General features: G+C 30.2%; 2 protein-coding genes; both read right to left on the bottom strand.

The window, feature by feature from the left end:
• On the bottom strand, positions 1–7,145 carry FFUJ_05556 (uncharacterized protein; the record flags this gene model as incomplete). XM_023578779.1 has 13 exons in its annotated part: positions 1–9; positions 3,946–4,009; positions 4,063–4,232; positions 4,283–4,360; positions 4,438–4,472; positions 4,541–4,571; positions 4,624–4,653; positions 4,746–4,766; positions 4,817–4,865; positions 5,316–5,686; positions 5,738–6,119; positions 6,188–6,930; positions 7,050–7,145. The coding sequence occupies 13 exons, from the start codon at positions 7,143–7,145 to the stop codon at positions 1–3; spliced, it is 2,079 nt and encodes a 692-aa protein (XP_023432810.1).
• Positions 7,146–7,470: 325 nt separating this feature from the next.
• FFUJ_05555 (uncharacterized protein) lies at positions 7,471–12,982 on the bottom strand (the record flags this gene model as incomplete). XM_023578778.1 has 2 exons in its annotated part: positions 7,471–7,834; positions 12,978–12,982. The coding sequence occupies 2 exons, from the start codon at positions 12,980–12,982 to the stop codon at positions 7,471–7,473; spliced, it is 369 nt and encodes a 122-aa protein (XP_023432809.1).
• Between the last annotated feature and the right edge of the window lie 4,339 nt (positions 12,983–17,321).

Below are 17,321 nucleotides of genomic sequence, written 5' to 3'. Positions count from 1 at the left end.
TTACCTGTCCTTTAAATAGTTTTAGCTTAGGTAGCTTAAGTGCTTCTCTAAAGTCCCTTCTGTAATACTTATAATTACCTCCTTTATTAGTTATAGCAGGTTATAAGTTTATCTGCACCTATAAGTTATAAATAGTATTATAAAGCTATTAAATTTTAGCTGCTATTTTAATATTACTAGATAGTACTCTAGTATAAGGCAGTATAGAGATACTAATATTGCTAGATATCTTAACAGTATAATATTACTTAATATATATACAGTATATACTAAATAAGAGCTATTAATATATAACGGTTATAGGTTTTAAATAGGAAACTAATCTATATTAGGTTTTATATTTATAGAAATATAAGGCATATATACTAAGCCTAGCTTAGTTATTATATCTTTTAATAATTAAATAATATAAGTTAGGCTTATTAATATAAAGAAGTTTTATTAATAGCTAGTTAATTAAGTTTTATTTAGTGCTAAATAAATATATATATATATTATAGTATATATAAGTTAAATATAGTTAGTTTGACTCTATTTATAACTGTTCGTCATATAAGTCAAATGGCATATATTCAACTGGTATAGGGTAGGTAACTCCTAATTAGCGAAAAATAGTAGGGTATATACGCATGTGCATAAGACTACATTAGGTCATAACAATAAGACTGTAAAGAATAATATATAGCCTTATACTATAGTATATAGCCTTAAGATATAGTATATAAGTATATTATATTAACTATAGCTAGTAACACTAAGAAAAATATTTAAAATTACTTATAATAAGGAATTACAAGGTATTATAAGGTGTTATAAAGTACTATAAAATCTATATATATATTTATTATAGATATAATTTAAGGATATAATTAATTAATAAAGTAAGTTAATAAAAATATTAAACTTTTACTATTAGGTATTATAATACTTTATATGCCTTATAGTTATTTATAGTAGCCTATAATGCTTTATAATGCTCTATATACTTATAATACTGGTTATAATTTATAACCTATAAGCTATATTTTTATAAAAATAAAGACCTAAAAACTAATTATAGATAACTAAAAGAAGTTAGTACTATTTTAAATAGTTATATATAGAATTAAAATATCTTATTTACTGCCCTTTACCTTTTTAGATTTAGATTTACCTTTACCTTTAGACTTTTTCTTTTTCTTTTTATAGTTAGTAACCTTATAGAAGAATTAAGAGAGTTTATAACACTCCTTTTTAGTAAAGTCCTTTAATATATTTATAAGGTCCTCTTTACTGTTAAATAAAGAGCTATTATTACTACTAATAATAGAAATAGCATTAAATATAGCCTTATACTTTTTAGGAGTTATTATTAAATAAGTTAGTATAGAGATATATAAGGCACTATAAGTATATATCCTTAATATAGCTATAATTTAATTCTAAATAGTTCTAAAGGTAATTAATATAGCCCTTAAATAGAGCTATAATATAGTAATAGATAAAAGTATTATTACTAAATATATACTTATTATATAGAAGTAATTTAAGTATTATAAATCTATATAAATAGTAAAGTATAGTATTAGCATTTTATAATAAAAATTTAAGTATATATTTAGCCTTAAGGTTTTTACCTTTTTTCTTATATAAAAAAAGTAAGTTAGGCTTTTTAAAAAGCTATATAAATTAATATAATATAATATAAAATAGAAAGTAATTAAATATTTTACTTTATTTTTATTAAACTTTATATATATAAGGCCTTTATAGAAATAATTCTTTAATGCATTTATATATACCTAAATAGTTAACTATAGGTTTATAGAAAGGCATTTAGCCTTATAGTTAAAGATAGAGGTAGAAATTCTATTAACCTCTTTAGCTAAATACTTAAAAATATAATTACTAAAGTTATATTATAGAGCTTCCTTTATAGCTCTATAGTCTTTATTATTATTACATTTAAGGATATATAGCTAACATTTAAGTTACTTTTTCTTAATAATATAATCCTCTTTAAAAGCTTTATTATCTATTTCTTTCTTAATATAAGTAAGTATTTCTATAAGCTTATTATAATACTATTTTAATTTAGTATACTTTACTTTAAACTTCTTAGCAGTAATATAGGCTTTTTTAGCCTTTTTCTTCTAAATAGTAATATAATTAGCTTTAAGCTTCTTCTTAAAGGTAATATATTTCTCTTTAGCCTTTTTAGTAGTAATATAATTAGCTTTAGCCTTTTTAGTAATAATATATTTAGCCTTAGCCTTCTCTATAGTAATATACTTAGCTTTAATCTCTTCTATAAGATAGGCTTTTTTAGCTTTATAGGCTAAGCACTCTCTTTTAGCCTTTATAGTTTTATAGAGAGATATAATATTATAAAATTATATAAATCTTTATAATATCTAAATAGATCTTTTAATTAAATATTAGCCTTAAGTTATTTATATAATATATTAAAATATAAAAAATAAAAGATAAAAAAGATATAAAAATAAAGCCTTTAATTATATAACCTTAATTAATATAATATAAAGGTATAAGAGGGTATAAAGGTAAGGTAAGAGAAGGGTTAATATAGGCTAAAGCTTAATGCCTTAATAGTCTGGCTTTAGGTATAAAATTAAAGAGAGAATATACTTTAAATTACTTTAAAGTAAAATAAAAATAAAGCTTTAAAGTATATAAATTTAATAAAATATATATTAGGTTATAGAGGGTAATTATAGATAAATATAATATATTAAAAGTAAGGATTTTTTACTTTATAAGGTATAATAAATTTAAGGGATAAAAATAAAGCTAAACTTAAGATTAATAATAACTATTATAAAGTTATATAAAGCTATATAACCTTCTTAAGTAAAGGGCTATAATTAATTAGATCTATATTTACCTTACTTATATTGAATTATAAGGAATATTAATTACGGTACTATACGGTATAGGGTCGGCCTACTAAGAGATGAATTTTGGCATAGATGTCGATTTGGCCTTCCGTAAGAGGAAGCCAATTAAAGGAAAGAAACAAGACCCTCTGCCTAACTTAACTGATAGTTGCAAGGTAAGGTTGTAGACTTTCACAGGCAAACAGACAGGCAGGGAACAGCAGGTTGGGGTGTGCCTGAGCACGTTTTTATTTTTTTAAGTTTGCATATCAGCCCCGAAAGGTATCCAAGCATCTCCAAACTCTACCATAATTTAAACGTTCCTTGCCTCCTAGGTGGCAAAGCTTCATTAAGTCAATATCATTAAGTTAGCTGCCTCAATTACAGCCTGAACCTAGATGCACTCAATTCAGCTGGAGAGCCCTGTCATCAAGAGTCAGTGATGCAGATTCACAAGGAGGCGAAACACATACTTACTTGCTCTTCAGCTGGCCGGAATCTTCCTCCTGCCACCCCACTTCAAAGGCTAAGACATTTCAAGTCAGCTATCAGTACAAGGTATCACGGTCACGATCGCATGCCTACTCTTGTGTTGACCCCTGTAACCTACAAACCGGTCAGCATTGATGACGTCTAGTTACAAGATAAGGCAGAGGCGAAGATACAATAGAGAAAGAGCGAACTTACATACCACGCTTCAATCGTCCAACACGCTTCGACTTCTAGGTCAGCCAAAGCCTAAGCACAAGACATTGGACCGCAAACTCACCAGTAAGTCATCCAACCCGACTTCCCTTATCACATTAGCCTAGCTTCATCATAAGAAAGCCAACATACCTACATACCTTCTGATCGCAATCGCTAACAACACCGCAGCTGCCCCATCACGATGCCTGCTGCCACGAGACCGAGGGTTAGAAACTAACAGGATGTGGGAACTAACCAAGTGGTAGAGGGATACTTACTCAGAAGAAGCCTGCAGTCCGATCCCAACGAGGCTTATCTAACCGAAGACCTCGACATGATCCCCTTGATCGACCTATTTATCAACAGAGACGATCACGCTGACCTCCGTGATATGGCCATGGAAATCGGATCGGCCTGGGAGCATACGGACGATGCCAGCCGCGTCACTACAGAAGAGTAAGTATCAAGAAAAGACAGAGACATACTTAGATAAACTTACAGCTGGCAGCCTTTGGTTGCAAGATCCTGGAGGTCTTGCAGCCTCACCACCGGCTGGTCGACAAAGGATTCCTCAAGCTCGAGATAAGGGAACTCAACGAGCTTAAAGGCAAGTTGCTCAGAGGGGTAGCTCCAGGCTACGATCAGCTGGTATTCATCGAGGCCATTCGCCTACTTGATAAGGTAAGCAAAAATATCATTCTGGTAATCAGTGAACTTACGGCGGCTCGTACGACGAGTGGCTCAAGGGCATCGAGTGGCAGGCCGAGAGGGTACTGAGGAAGACCGAGCCGCTGCGACTATGTTGAAGGTAACAGTATTAGCATAGGTACAACAACTGAAAAGGGCTTGATGTAAGACAGAGTAGCATACACACCAGGCTCGTCATGATCTCAAACCACGAGAGCGCGACTACCCGTGACAATAAAGTCAGTAGCAACTCGAAGGAGTGTTGAAAGGAAGGACAGTTGCGGGCTTACAGATGAGAGGGACGGCGTACCGCGAAATCTGCTATCCGAGGATGGTCAATGGAGGAGAAGACGAAGAAAGAGGGCGAACCTACGGATGAAAGAGGGGTAATCGCGGGGTTCTGCTAAGACATGTCAGAGTCGTGGCAAACGGGCTTGGCTGAGAGAGACAGAGGCAGAGGAGAAGGAGGCGATGGCGGAGCAGTGAACGACGTACCGGGAGGAAAATGTATTGAGTCTAACATCGGTCAGCGACATGAACATGCAGGCAGAGGAGGTAGGACTTACTTTGTGTAGGTTCGGCGGTCCGCCAAAAGTCAATGACCTGAAGTCGTGACTGGCTGAGTAAGTTGGACCGGGATGAGAGAGTAAGGCTGAAGGAGGACTTACCGTCGGCGAAGGAGGGGGAAAATAGATCACGCTACACAGCACGTGACCAATCCACAATCATAAAGACCCTGATGGACGACGTGAGCAACACTCGATCGGAATGGAAGCGAGGGAAACGGTGGGAGATACTTACAGCCAAACATTAGTGCACCATCAATATAAACAGGGGCCTCATAGTCAGATGAATGACGTGAGTGAGGAACCCTGAAGACGCGAAATGGAATGGATGAAGAAGGCATAAACCAACAGAGGAATGCAAGGATTGAGTTATGGGTGAACCTGGTCCGGCAACCTCATCGTCTTCCAAGTCTCGTGTGTGGGAGCTCAAGAGCTCCCGGAGTCGACATAGGACATAGCGTCTAGTCGAGCTAATGAAAGCTGTTCAAGCCCGAAATACATCATGGCCCAGTGAACAGCAACCTTCAGGTTAGTTGTCAGAAGCGTCTCCCATCCGAAATGCTTGACCTTCCGAATCAACAGTAACCTGGCATCATGGAGATCAGGACACTCCATGAACATGTGATAAACCGTCTGGTTGGGGTGCCCGCAGGTACAAGTAGCTTCAACTCGGACCCTGACGACCGTATCGGAACCAGGAGACTTGACCTCCCTGAACACGTGGCACTTGTTCAAGCACCAATTGAGTCCAACGCACTCAGTCCGCAGTTGCATGCCAGGTGTAGACTCGGGTCGCGTCATACCTCGGTGGTAAGCTAAACTCTCTCCGCCCCATTCCCCTTTGAATGCGGGAGGCTGATAAGTAGTGGTCTTCGTATCTGTTCGTTCCCTGCGGTGGGCTTCCCATATCACTTTACTTACCTCGGTCGCCTGCCGAATCGCCTGTTGTCGGATGGCCCTGTTGCGGTTTGCCGGGATTATCCAAGCTTCAAGAACTGTTGTTGTCGGCGGACACTTCCAAGTATCTTGAAATGGTTCTCCGGCTTCTTTGACTAGCACTCGCGCGTTGCGCTGGAGGACGTCAAAGGCGCTTTCGTTGTAGTCGTGAAACTTCTCATGAAATCTTCCATCCTCGTCATGTTGGGGTACCTTGTTGAACCAGAAGTCGTGACAGCGCACCTTCAAAGACTTGGAGCGACAAGACCTTGACATGCGGTAGAGGAAGAATTCGATGCTGTCAATGTAACACTCCTTCTCCAGGACAACAGCTTGATGCACTTGTACTGCAGCTTCTGGAGCCGTGCTATCTGGCCAGGTGGCAACGAGCGGTGCAGACCCGGCAGACCCGGTTTGTATGGACGCCAGACAAACCATGCTGCGCAAGCATAGGAAATAACAGGCCGAATCTTGCAGATGTAATACTGCCTAGTCTTCTCGAGCGTCATCCCCCAGTTGGCCCCAGATATCCGTCTTTGATACATCAATGCTGTCTTAACCTTTTCCTCGATATGTGTCAAGTGGTGTTCAAAAGACAGCTTGGGATCCAACATAAGCCCAAGAACCAAAAGCTTCTCCGGTTGAAGACCTTTTGGGTTGTTCCTGAGCTCGTCGATGCCGGGCAGTAGCGTACATGGGAGTTCGACCTTTGGCGCGCCGGTCAACCCGAGGGCCTCGCGTTTCCGTTGGTCACTCTTCTGCTTGTCGTCACTCACGCCAGGTTGAAAGTGCATCACCAGTGACTTCTCTGGAGAGAAGGAGAGATAAGCGTCTATGGCCCATTTCATGATTAGATCGTGGAACACCTTCAAGATAGAACAGTTCTCCTCATAGGAGGGGGAGACAGCCATGATATAAGTGTCGTCCACGTAGGCAAAGATATAAACCTCAGCATATGGCCAATCCAGCTTCTTAATTTCTTCGGCAAGAATTATAAGCAACGGTGCCGTATAGAATAGGAAGAGTAGGGGGGACAGCCGGGATCCTTGGGGGATGCCAATGCTGATCAAGAAAGGGTCTGAAACGCTCTGGGGAAGTTTGAGAACGATGGAGCGGTCGGAAAGAAACAAGTGAATAACGCGGAGGAACCATGTAGCGACGCCGCGGTCGGCAAGAGTCTAGAGGAGTAAGATGCGACCAGCACAATTGTAGGCTCCAGATGCATCAAGTGCAACCATCAAGACGTACAATTGAGATATGTCGCCTTTGGTTTCCAGGCCCAGGCCTTGCGAATAACACCTAACATGGCTTTAAGAGCGTCTGTTATTGATCTGCCCGGAGCACCGTACTGAGTCTCGGGAAGAAGCTTGTGATCCAAAGCAAGCTTCTTCATGCGTTAGGCAAGAAACCGCTTAAATAGCTTGCCAAGACACGATAAGAGTGCTATAGGTCACCAGCTATTTAGGCGGTCATAGGAAGGCTTGGAAGCCTTAGGTAATATTACCGTAATGGCTTTCCTAAACGCTGCCGCGTGGTAATCAAGCCTGATGCATGTGTTGAAGAGCTTAGTGATGTAAGGTGCTACCAACGTGCGACACAGCTTGAGGGCCTCGTTGGGGACGTTGTCCTCCCTACAGGCCTTCTTTGACGGGAGCTTCTAGATCAGGGCAATGATCAAAAGCTCCGTCAAGACCAGATCCATTTCGAGCTCCTCCCGATCAGGGCTGAGGTCTGGGAAGGGAAGTTCCGGAGGGGCAGTCACTCGTCGCTGTCCAAATGAAATTGCGGATACAGTTCTGCTTTTCTTCCTCTGAAGCAAACGTAGTTCGGTTATGGACAAGTGCGGGCATATTGATGATACTTCGAGGCTTGCATTGCGCCTTGCCTATCGAAGTCGCCACCCAGAGTGCCTTACTGCCGATGCCATTGCGATATGCCTTCTGGGCCTTGCGTTGCATATGTTTGACGTGGTCATCCAGTCGAATATCGGAGCCCGCGGGAGTTGAGAGGCATTCAGTCGAAAGGATGTTCCGCAAGCGAGGATCTAGTAGCTGTTGTCGCGGAGGGGGATTTGCAAGACAGCTGTTGACATGTTTCTGTATGGACTTTATCCACCTTTTTTCTTAGCGAGAGTATATCAATAAGGTAGGTTGCCAAATACAAGCAACTCACTCAATCTTGCCTCTTGCAGACACACACACACACACACAATAACAGCCATGGAAGAATACATATCAAAACTTCGTCGAGCGGAGGAAATAAGAGTCCTTGAAAAGGCTCAAACATGAGCGACAACAGTCGCATTTTGCGATGACATGTTGATATCTAGTCCCCCAAGTTGCTCTGCTGCAGACTTCAAGAGGCCGCGCCTCCGGCGATGCCTTTTTGATCCGACCACTATTGATTGGAGCCACTCCACACGTGTTGGTGGTGGACTCGATGGATACATCTGGAAGGTGTGGTTCGGAGCCGATGGCCCTTATGCCCACAATGTGGTAAGCATACCAGATGTTTATAGTGCAGCTAGCCTTTTCTTACCTTCTTCCTCAGTTCAGGGATGCCAATCAGCCGGACTTTTATCACTACTTTGCCGCCCAGAGGGAATGCCAAAATGTTGCCCTTCTTCAAATGCTCAAGACGGCAATTTAACAGGCGACCACTCCAATTATGGTTAATACCAGCCTAAGAACTAAAGATGAAGCTTTAACCAACCTGTACGGGTTTTCCAATGAAGGCCGTCAAACGAATACATCGGCTTAAGGAGCACATGTGGAGGAGATAGTAGCGATCCCACGCATTAGGAAGTGCTATGTGTGGACGATGTTAAGTGGCCATTTATTATTGGAGTTGCCTAAAGTCCTAAAGCCGCCGATTTTTCAAGTCAATAAGTTTTGCCGCTCGATATCGACGGAAAAGGAATATACTGCAATAGTGTATGAATATGTCGACGAAGGCGAAAATCGACCGGAAGTTGTGGAGGAAGCAGATAGATTCTTTTGGCTTGCTGGATTTAGTCATAGTTCTTCTCCTGCTGTAAGTAATTGGAAGAGCGGAGTCCTTGTGGATATACAAAACGCTATGGGCCATAGAAGGCAAGTAAGTTGCTGAGGCTGTAGATATTCTGCTTAAATTAATAGTGTATTAAGTTAACTATATTTAACATTAAAAAGGCAAAAATATATAAATTTAATTTATCTTAAGGTATTACATAAGAAAGTAATCTAATAATTTAATTTATTATTAATAAATACTTTTAAGTAATTTATTAAAATATAATAAATTTTTTAAAAGTAATTATATATATTAATATTTAGTATTTTTATTTAATGTGGTTAATAAGTGAGTAGGTTATTTAAGTAAGTAGGTTAAAAATCCCCTACCTTATAATATTTCTATTTAATTAGATAATTATTAATAACTTAATATATTATAATCTTTAAATAAAGCTAGAATACTTCTTGCCTTTTAGGCCCTTTAAAATAACTTAAAACTAAATCTATAATAGGCTATAACTAACTATAAGGTGCCCTTTAAGACCTTATATTACTGCTATTATAGCATTTAGTTATAATATAATTCTATCTTAAAATTATAAAAACTATTTAATTTAAAGAAATAGATAATAGTTTAATTTATCCTTAACTTAAATTTATAAGGATTTCCTTTATAATTATATTTTATAGAAAAAATAGCTAATTCTCTATTAGCTAATTATAATATATTACCTATTAGTAAATACTAAGCTTATAACTTTATAAAGTAATAATTAAAGCTAAAAATATATTTATTTTAAAAATATAATTATTAAAGAGTTAAATATAAAGATCTAATTATTATTTATAGTTAGTTTTAGCTTATATAGAATATAATTATAAAGTATAATATTTAATTAAATAATATTTAAAACTTTAATAAAACTGGCTTTATAATAGGCCTTATTATAGCTAGAATAGCTATTATAGGTTTAAAAATATAAAAAAGGCTAAAATTAATATAGCCTAAAAACTAAAAATAGATTACTAAAATTTAAGTAATTAATATAAAAGATTAATTAATTATACTATTTATTATTAATATAAATTAATATTACCTTATTAATTAATATTAAAAATATAACCTTTTAGGCAATTAAGTTATTATAATAAGCTAAAATAGATAGATAAATAATAAGCTAAATCTTAAGTAGTTAAAGCACTTTAATTAATCTATAATTAAGTAATTAAATACTTAATATTATCTTTTAATCCTTAATAGTTATAAAAGCTATTATTTAGCTAATTTTAAAAAATATTATTAAAATTATAAAATTATTACTTTTTATATATTTATTTATATATTTTATTTACTTTAGCCTCTTAATATTAAGTACTTTATAGTACTAAAAAAGGCTTATAGTTAAGAAATAAAGTATTTAATTAAATACTTTATAATTTATATTTTTAAAATTAAGTTTTTTTTTGCCTTTTATATTATATTTAAGGATATTTTTATAGAAAGTAATATTTAAAAAGGTTTTAAAGGAATTAGGCTTATTTCTCTTAACTTAAAAACTATAATCTTAAAGCTTAATATATAGCTATAGACTTTAATGCCTTTTAAAGAGGCTATTTAACTATTAATACTATAGGTTTTAAAGACCTTAAAGATAGTAATTAAGGCCTAATTTTAGTTTAAATACCTTAAAAAGTAAATTAAAAGGTATTATAATAGTTCTCTAAAGTCTATTATTAAAGCTTTAAAGTTAACTATTAAGGCAATAAAGGCAGTTATATATAAGGTTACCTTATTAAGGGCTAAGCTTTATAATCTTTAAGATATAAATAAAATATTAAGCTAATATTATAAGGCAAAAAGGATTAAATTATAAAAAAAAAGGATAATAATTATATAAGAAGTATTATAAGTAATTAATTAAATAGATATTAATATATAAATAATAGCTAAATTATTAAAAAGTAATAATTAAAAAAGGTTAAAGTAATTAAATAGTTAATACTATAATATATATAGTAAAAGTAGTTATAATATAAAGACTTATTAAATAGTTTTTAAGTTATTTAAAGAGGAATTTAATAAGTAAAAGCTAGCCTTTTTAAACTGTAGCTTAAGCTTTTAAGCTATAGGTTAAAAATGTTAAGGAAAGTAACCTACTTACTTAAATAACTTACTTACTTATTAACTATATTATATTAATATTATTATTAATTAATTTAATTAATCTTAATGTAACGGTTAGTTCCTAACTGTAGATAAATTAAGCCGTGCTAGGTTTATTGTTAGCAGATTATATAGGGCGTGATATTAAGCAATTATTAAAGTATTATATCTCTTAATAGTAGATTTAATATATATTAGGCTTAATTAATATAAAGAAGTTTTATTAATAGCTAGTAAGTTAATTTACTAAAAGTATAAATAAATATAAACTATATACTACTAATTATAAAGTATTTATTAATACTTCCTTTAAGGACTAAGATATTAATCCCTTAGTTCTAGACCGGTATTATTATATTTTAGTCCTATCTTAACTAATTAAATTAGATAGACTAAAAAAGATTTATTTAGTCTAGTTTTAATTAATAGAGATAGTAGGGAATTTTATAGGGTTATATATAATGTAACTGTAAGGGTTGTAATATAATCTCTCTCCTCTTTTAGGTCTTATCCCTAAGACTATGCTTACTTATCGTTTCTATTAGTTTATATCTGTAAGTACTAACTTAAACTTATTTCTATTTATATATATCTTGCTAATTATTATATTAGGTTAGGTTTTTAAGAAGAAATATATAAAAACTACTAAATCTAGTGCCTTTATGTAATATATTTACGAATTTGGCGATTTTATTATACTATATTTTTATTACTTTTATTATAGTCTTATATATAAGGCTATTAACAAGCAGTCTTATTATTATAGAAATTATATAAATATAAAGGTAGTTTATAATAGTTCTAGTGTTATATCTTTTTATAAGTCTATTATTTTATATATTTATCTATTTTTTATATTAATTTTATAGTTTTGAAAAATATAAAAGAGTGTAAAAAGTTAAAAGAGAATAAATAAAAAGCTAAAGAGGCTCTTAAAGAAACTATAGCTTGCTTAGCTTATATTTAAAAAATAAAGTATTATCTTAAGGAGTAAGGTAATAAGTTATTTTCTTATAGTATATAGTCTTTAAAAGAATAGGGTAATTTCTCTATTAAGCAGGCTAAGTTATTAATTATTTCTAAGGCTTAATTTTATAGTGCTGTAAATTTAATTAATTGGAATTCTATTTTAGCGGATATTTTTTTTATTAATTCTATTATTTCTAATAGAACTTCCTTAAGAGTCTCTAGGCATTAATAAGGTATTTAGGTAGTTTCTATATATTTTTATTTTTTAGATAGTTTTTCTACTTTATTAAATATTCTCTTTAACTGTTAATTTTTTATATATCTCTAATGGCTTTTACTTTATAGACTTTAGGTCTAAAGATCTCTTATAGTTTATTGCCGGTTTTAACCTATATTATATCTGCTATTAATTCAAGTAATAAAATATAAAAGATTAAATAGAGTCTAACTTTTAGTAGTAGATCCAGTTTATAGTTATTTTCTGAAATTTTCTATAATACTTTATAAAGTCTGATAAATTTATAGTCCAGTTTGTGTGCTAATCGGTCTATTTTAATGTTTTTTATAGCTAGATAGACTATATCTCTCTCTAAAAAGGTTAGTCCCTTTAACTGTTTTGAATTATAGTAGTTTTTTATTTATTTTCTAATAAACTTAAGTTCTATTTATAGGTATTTATATAGGTCTATTAGGTCTTTACTTTTAATAATAGTAGCTAGATTAATAGATTTTTTTAGTTATATATTATAGTATAACGTGGGTAATAAGTAAGTAAGTTATTTAAGTAAGTAGGTCAAAAATCCCTTACCTTATAACATTTCTATTTAATTAGATAATTATTAATAACTTAATATATTACAGCCTTTAAATAAAGCTAGAATACTTCTTGCCCTTTAGGCCCTTTAAAATAACCTAAAACTAAATTTATAATAGGCTGTAACTAACTATAAAGTGCCTTTTAAGACCTTACATCACCGCTATTATAGCATTTAGTTATAATATAATTCTATTCTAAAATCGCAAAAACTATCTAATCTAGAGAAGTAGATAATAGTTTAATTTATTCTTAACCTAGATTTATAAGGATTTCCCTTATAACTGCATTTTATAGAAGAAATAGCTAATTCCCTGCTAGCTAACTGTAATATATTACCTATCAGCAAGTGCTAAACTTATAACTTTATAAAGCAATAACTAAAGCTAAAGATATATTTATTTTAAAGATATAACTATTAAAGAGCTAAATATAAAGATCTAACTATTATTTATAGCTAGTTTAGGCTTATATAGAATATAATTATAAAGTATAATATTTAATTAAATAATATCTAGAACTTTAATAAGACTGGCTTTATAATAGGCCTTATTATAGCTAGAATGGCTATTATAGGTTTAAAAATATAAAAAAGGCTAAAATTAATATAGCCTAAAAACCAGAAATAGATTACTATAATTTAGGCAATTAATATAGAAGGTTAATTAATTATACCATTTATTGTTAGTGCAGGCTAATATTACCTTACTAATTAATACTAAAAATATAACCTCCTAAATAATTAAGTTATTATAATAAGCTAAAATAGGTAAATAAATAATAAACTAGGTCTTAAGTAACTAAAGTACTTTAATTAGTCTATAACTAACTAATTAACTAATCCTTATTATCTCTTAATCCTTAATAGTTATAAAAGCTACTATTTAGCCGATTTTAAGAGATATTATAAGAAGAATAAAATTATTACACTCTATATACCTACTTATATATCTTATCTACTCTAGCCTCTTAATATTAGGTACTTTAGGCCACTAAAAAAGGCTTATAGCTAAAAAATAGAGTATCTAATTAAATACTTTATAACTTATATTTCTAAGATTGAGTTCTTTTCTGCCTTTTATGCTATATTTAAAGCTACCTTTATAGAAAGTAATATCTAGAGAGGTTTTAGAGGAGCTAAATTTATTTCTCTTAATTTAGAAACTATAATCTTAAAGCTTAATATATAGCTATAGACCTTAATGCCTCCTAAAGAGGCCACTTAACTATTAATACTATAGGCTTTAAAGACCCTAAAGATAGTAATAAAGGCCTAATTTTAGTCTAAATACCTTAAAAGGCAAATTAAAAGGCATTATAGTAGCTCCCTAAAGTCTATTATTAAAGCTTTAAAGTTAGCTATTAAGGCAATAAAGGCAGTTATATATAAGGTTATCTTATTAAGGGCTAAGCTTTATAATCTTTAAGATATAAATAAGATATTAAGCCAGCACTATAAGGCAAAAAGGACTAAATTATAGAAAGGGAGGACTATAACTATATAGGAAGTATAGCAAATAATTAATTAGATAGATATTAATATATAGATAGTGGCTAAATTATTAAGAAGTAATAGTTAAGGAAGGTTAAAGTGACCGGACAGTTGGCACTATAATGTATGCAGTAAAGGCAGTTATAATGTAAGGACTTATTAAATAGCTCTTAAATTATCTAGAGAGGAATTTAGTAAGTAAAAGCCAGCCTTTTTAAACTGCAGCTTAAGCTTTTTAAGCTATAGGTTAAAAAGGTTAAGGAAAGTGACCTACTTACTTAAATGACCTACTTACTTATTAACCACATTATATTTAGTATAAATCTAAAGTTTATAAATAATAATATAAGTTTTATACTTTTATTATATATAGTATTATAGGTAAGTTAGGCTATTAGTAGTTTTTTAATTTAATTATTCTATTTATAGTTAATATAGTATTATAGGTATTATTTAAGTATTTAGTTTATTTATTTAGTTTGTCTATTAACTTATAGTCTAAATGCTATTATAAGTTAGTAATTTAGCCTAAATCTGTCTATAAGTAATTGCTAAAATATTACTATAAATATGCCTCCTCTATTTAAAAGGATTTCTTTAGGCAGTCTATATATACTAATGATATATCTATAAAAAATATAGAAAAGTTATTTTATATCTATAGATTCTTAATATAAAATGTAATATAAAAATTTCATAAATCGGTTAACTATAACTATAATGCTATTATAGAAGATTCTAGTTAAAGGTTCTTTTAATAAAGGTAACTTTATAATAAAATCTATTATAATTAAGTCCTAAGGTTATTATACTACTGGTAAGGGTTATAGTTATCTATAAGGTTTATATCGTTATACTTTAGTTCTAGTATATAGATTGTATTATTTAATGACTTTCTTAACTTCTTTTCTTTTAACCTTATAACTTTATTCTTATAGTCTTTTAAGTATTTTTATTACTCCTTAATGTCTATATAATAGGTATAAATAAAATTTATAAAGGAAGTTGCATTTTTTATTTATTATTTTTATAGCAATTATTTTTACTATTATTTTAATAGGTTATATAAATTAGTAGTCTCTTTATAAATTCCTTTTTAGAAGTTATTATTTAGTCTTAATAGTTTTTATATTAAAATTATATTATTAACTAATAGTATTTATATATTTATTATTAGTACCTTTATAGTATACTATAGTAAAGTTAAATTTATATAGATATTTAGTGTAATATAATTATTATCTATTTAGCTTTTATATCGTTATAAAGTAAGCTATATTTTTATAGTTAATAAACACTTTTATTAGATATTTACTTCCTTTAAGGTAATATCTAAACTCCTTAAAGTAATTAATAATTACTAAGAATTCTTTATTATAGATAGGGTAGTTAAGTTCTACTTTATATATCTTATAAGAATAAAAAGCTATTAGGTATAATATACCGTTATTATTGCATTATCCTATTTGTCCTCTTAAGGTAAAGTTAGAAGCATCTATCTTAAGTTTAACTTACTATTTTAGGTTAAATATAATTAAAACTGGTTTACTTATAATAGCTATCTTAAGCTATTTAAAAGCTTTCTAGGCCTTATTATTTTATTTAAAGATTTTATCTTTTTTAGTGATTTTAATAAGTAGTATAGTAATTTTACTGAAATTCCTTATAAATTATTAGTAATAGTTAGTAAATCCTAAAAAGGATTATATCTCCTTAACTGTTATAAGTACTTTCTATTTAGTAATTATAGCAATTTTACACTTATCTATTCTAATCTTATTATATAATATTTCGTGACTTAAGTATGTTACTTGGTTTTAATAGAAGTGACTTTTTGTGGGTTTAATAAGTATATTAGTATCTTATAGTGCTTTTAAAATCTTATAAATGTATTCTATATGCTTTTCTTTTATATTAAAGAAGATAAAGATATTATCTAGGTAGTAAACTATAAAGATATTAAGGTACTTTTAAAATATATTTATAATTATATATTAAAATGCTGCTAGTATATTTATTAATCTAAAAGGTATAATTAGGTATTTAAATAATCTATATTTTATTTTAAAGGCTATTTTCTATTTATTGCCTTCTTTAATTTAAATAAGGTTATAGGCAGACTTAAGGTTAAGTGCTATAAACTATTTTTTATTAAATAGTTAATCCTTAAGTTTAGTAATAAATAGTAATAATATTCTATCTTTTTCTATAATTTTATTTAGTTATTAGTAGTCTACTATAAGTTACAGTTTATTTAAGTTTAGTTTTAATATAAATATAACTAGGTATCTAGCTAAGGATTTTAAAGTCTTAATATATCCTTTCTTTAGTATATCTTTTATCTATTTATTAAGTGTATTAAGCTCTAATTAGGTAAGGTTATAGATTAAGAAGAATTTTGGATTCTTACTGTCCTTTAATATAATTTTAATATTATAATTTATATATTAAGGTAACTTTATTTCTAGTTTCTCCTAAAATAGTTTTTTATAAATTTAATACTTTATAAGTATATTTTTAAGTTATTTATTAGATTCCTTTTTAGCAATCTATTTTATCTCTTAGAGATTTTAGTCTAGTTATTTAAACTATCTTTTAAGAGTTACTATTATTTATTTAATATATTTATTTCTGCCTTTATAGAACTTATATTATATTCCTTTTAAAATAGGTAATACTTTATTACTCTATTCTTTACTGTTTTTATTAGTTAAAGTTTAAGATTTTATATTATTATTATTTAAATCGTTTTTATTATCTAAAGGGTAATCTTTATAGATTATCTAGCTAGTTCTTTAGTTAAATTATAGGTTATAGTATATTAGCTATAGGTATTTAAGTATTAAGTTATATTTCTATATAGGAATAATATTAAAGTTAATGCTTTAATTCTTTCTATTAATAAATACCTTTAAGTAATTAATCTTTTAGGTAATATTTCTATTTTTATAGATATAAGTACTTCCTTCTCTGCTTTATACTATATAGGGTTTCTTCTTATTTCTCTATAGTAGCCTTAATTTATTAACTATTTTAGGGGAAATAAGGTTTATAATGGCTCTACTATCTATAAATATATTTAGCCACTTATCCTTAATTCTAACTTTTAAGTTTAGGCATATTTATTATTATTTATT

Source organism: Fusarium fujikuroi, chromosome FFUJ_chr06 (genome assembly GCF_900079805.1).
Source record: "Fusarium fujikuroi IMI 58289 draft genome, chromosome FFUJ_chr06".
Classification (NCBI taxonomy): Eukaryota; Fungi; Ascomycota; class Sordariomycetes; order Hypocreales; family Nectriaceae; genus Fusarium; species Fusarium fujikuroi.
This window is presented reverse-complemented; position numbering and strand designations above follow the sequence as displayed.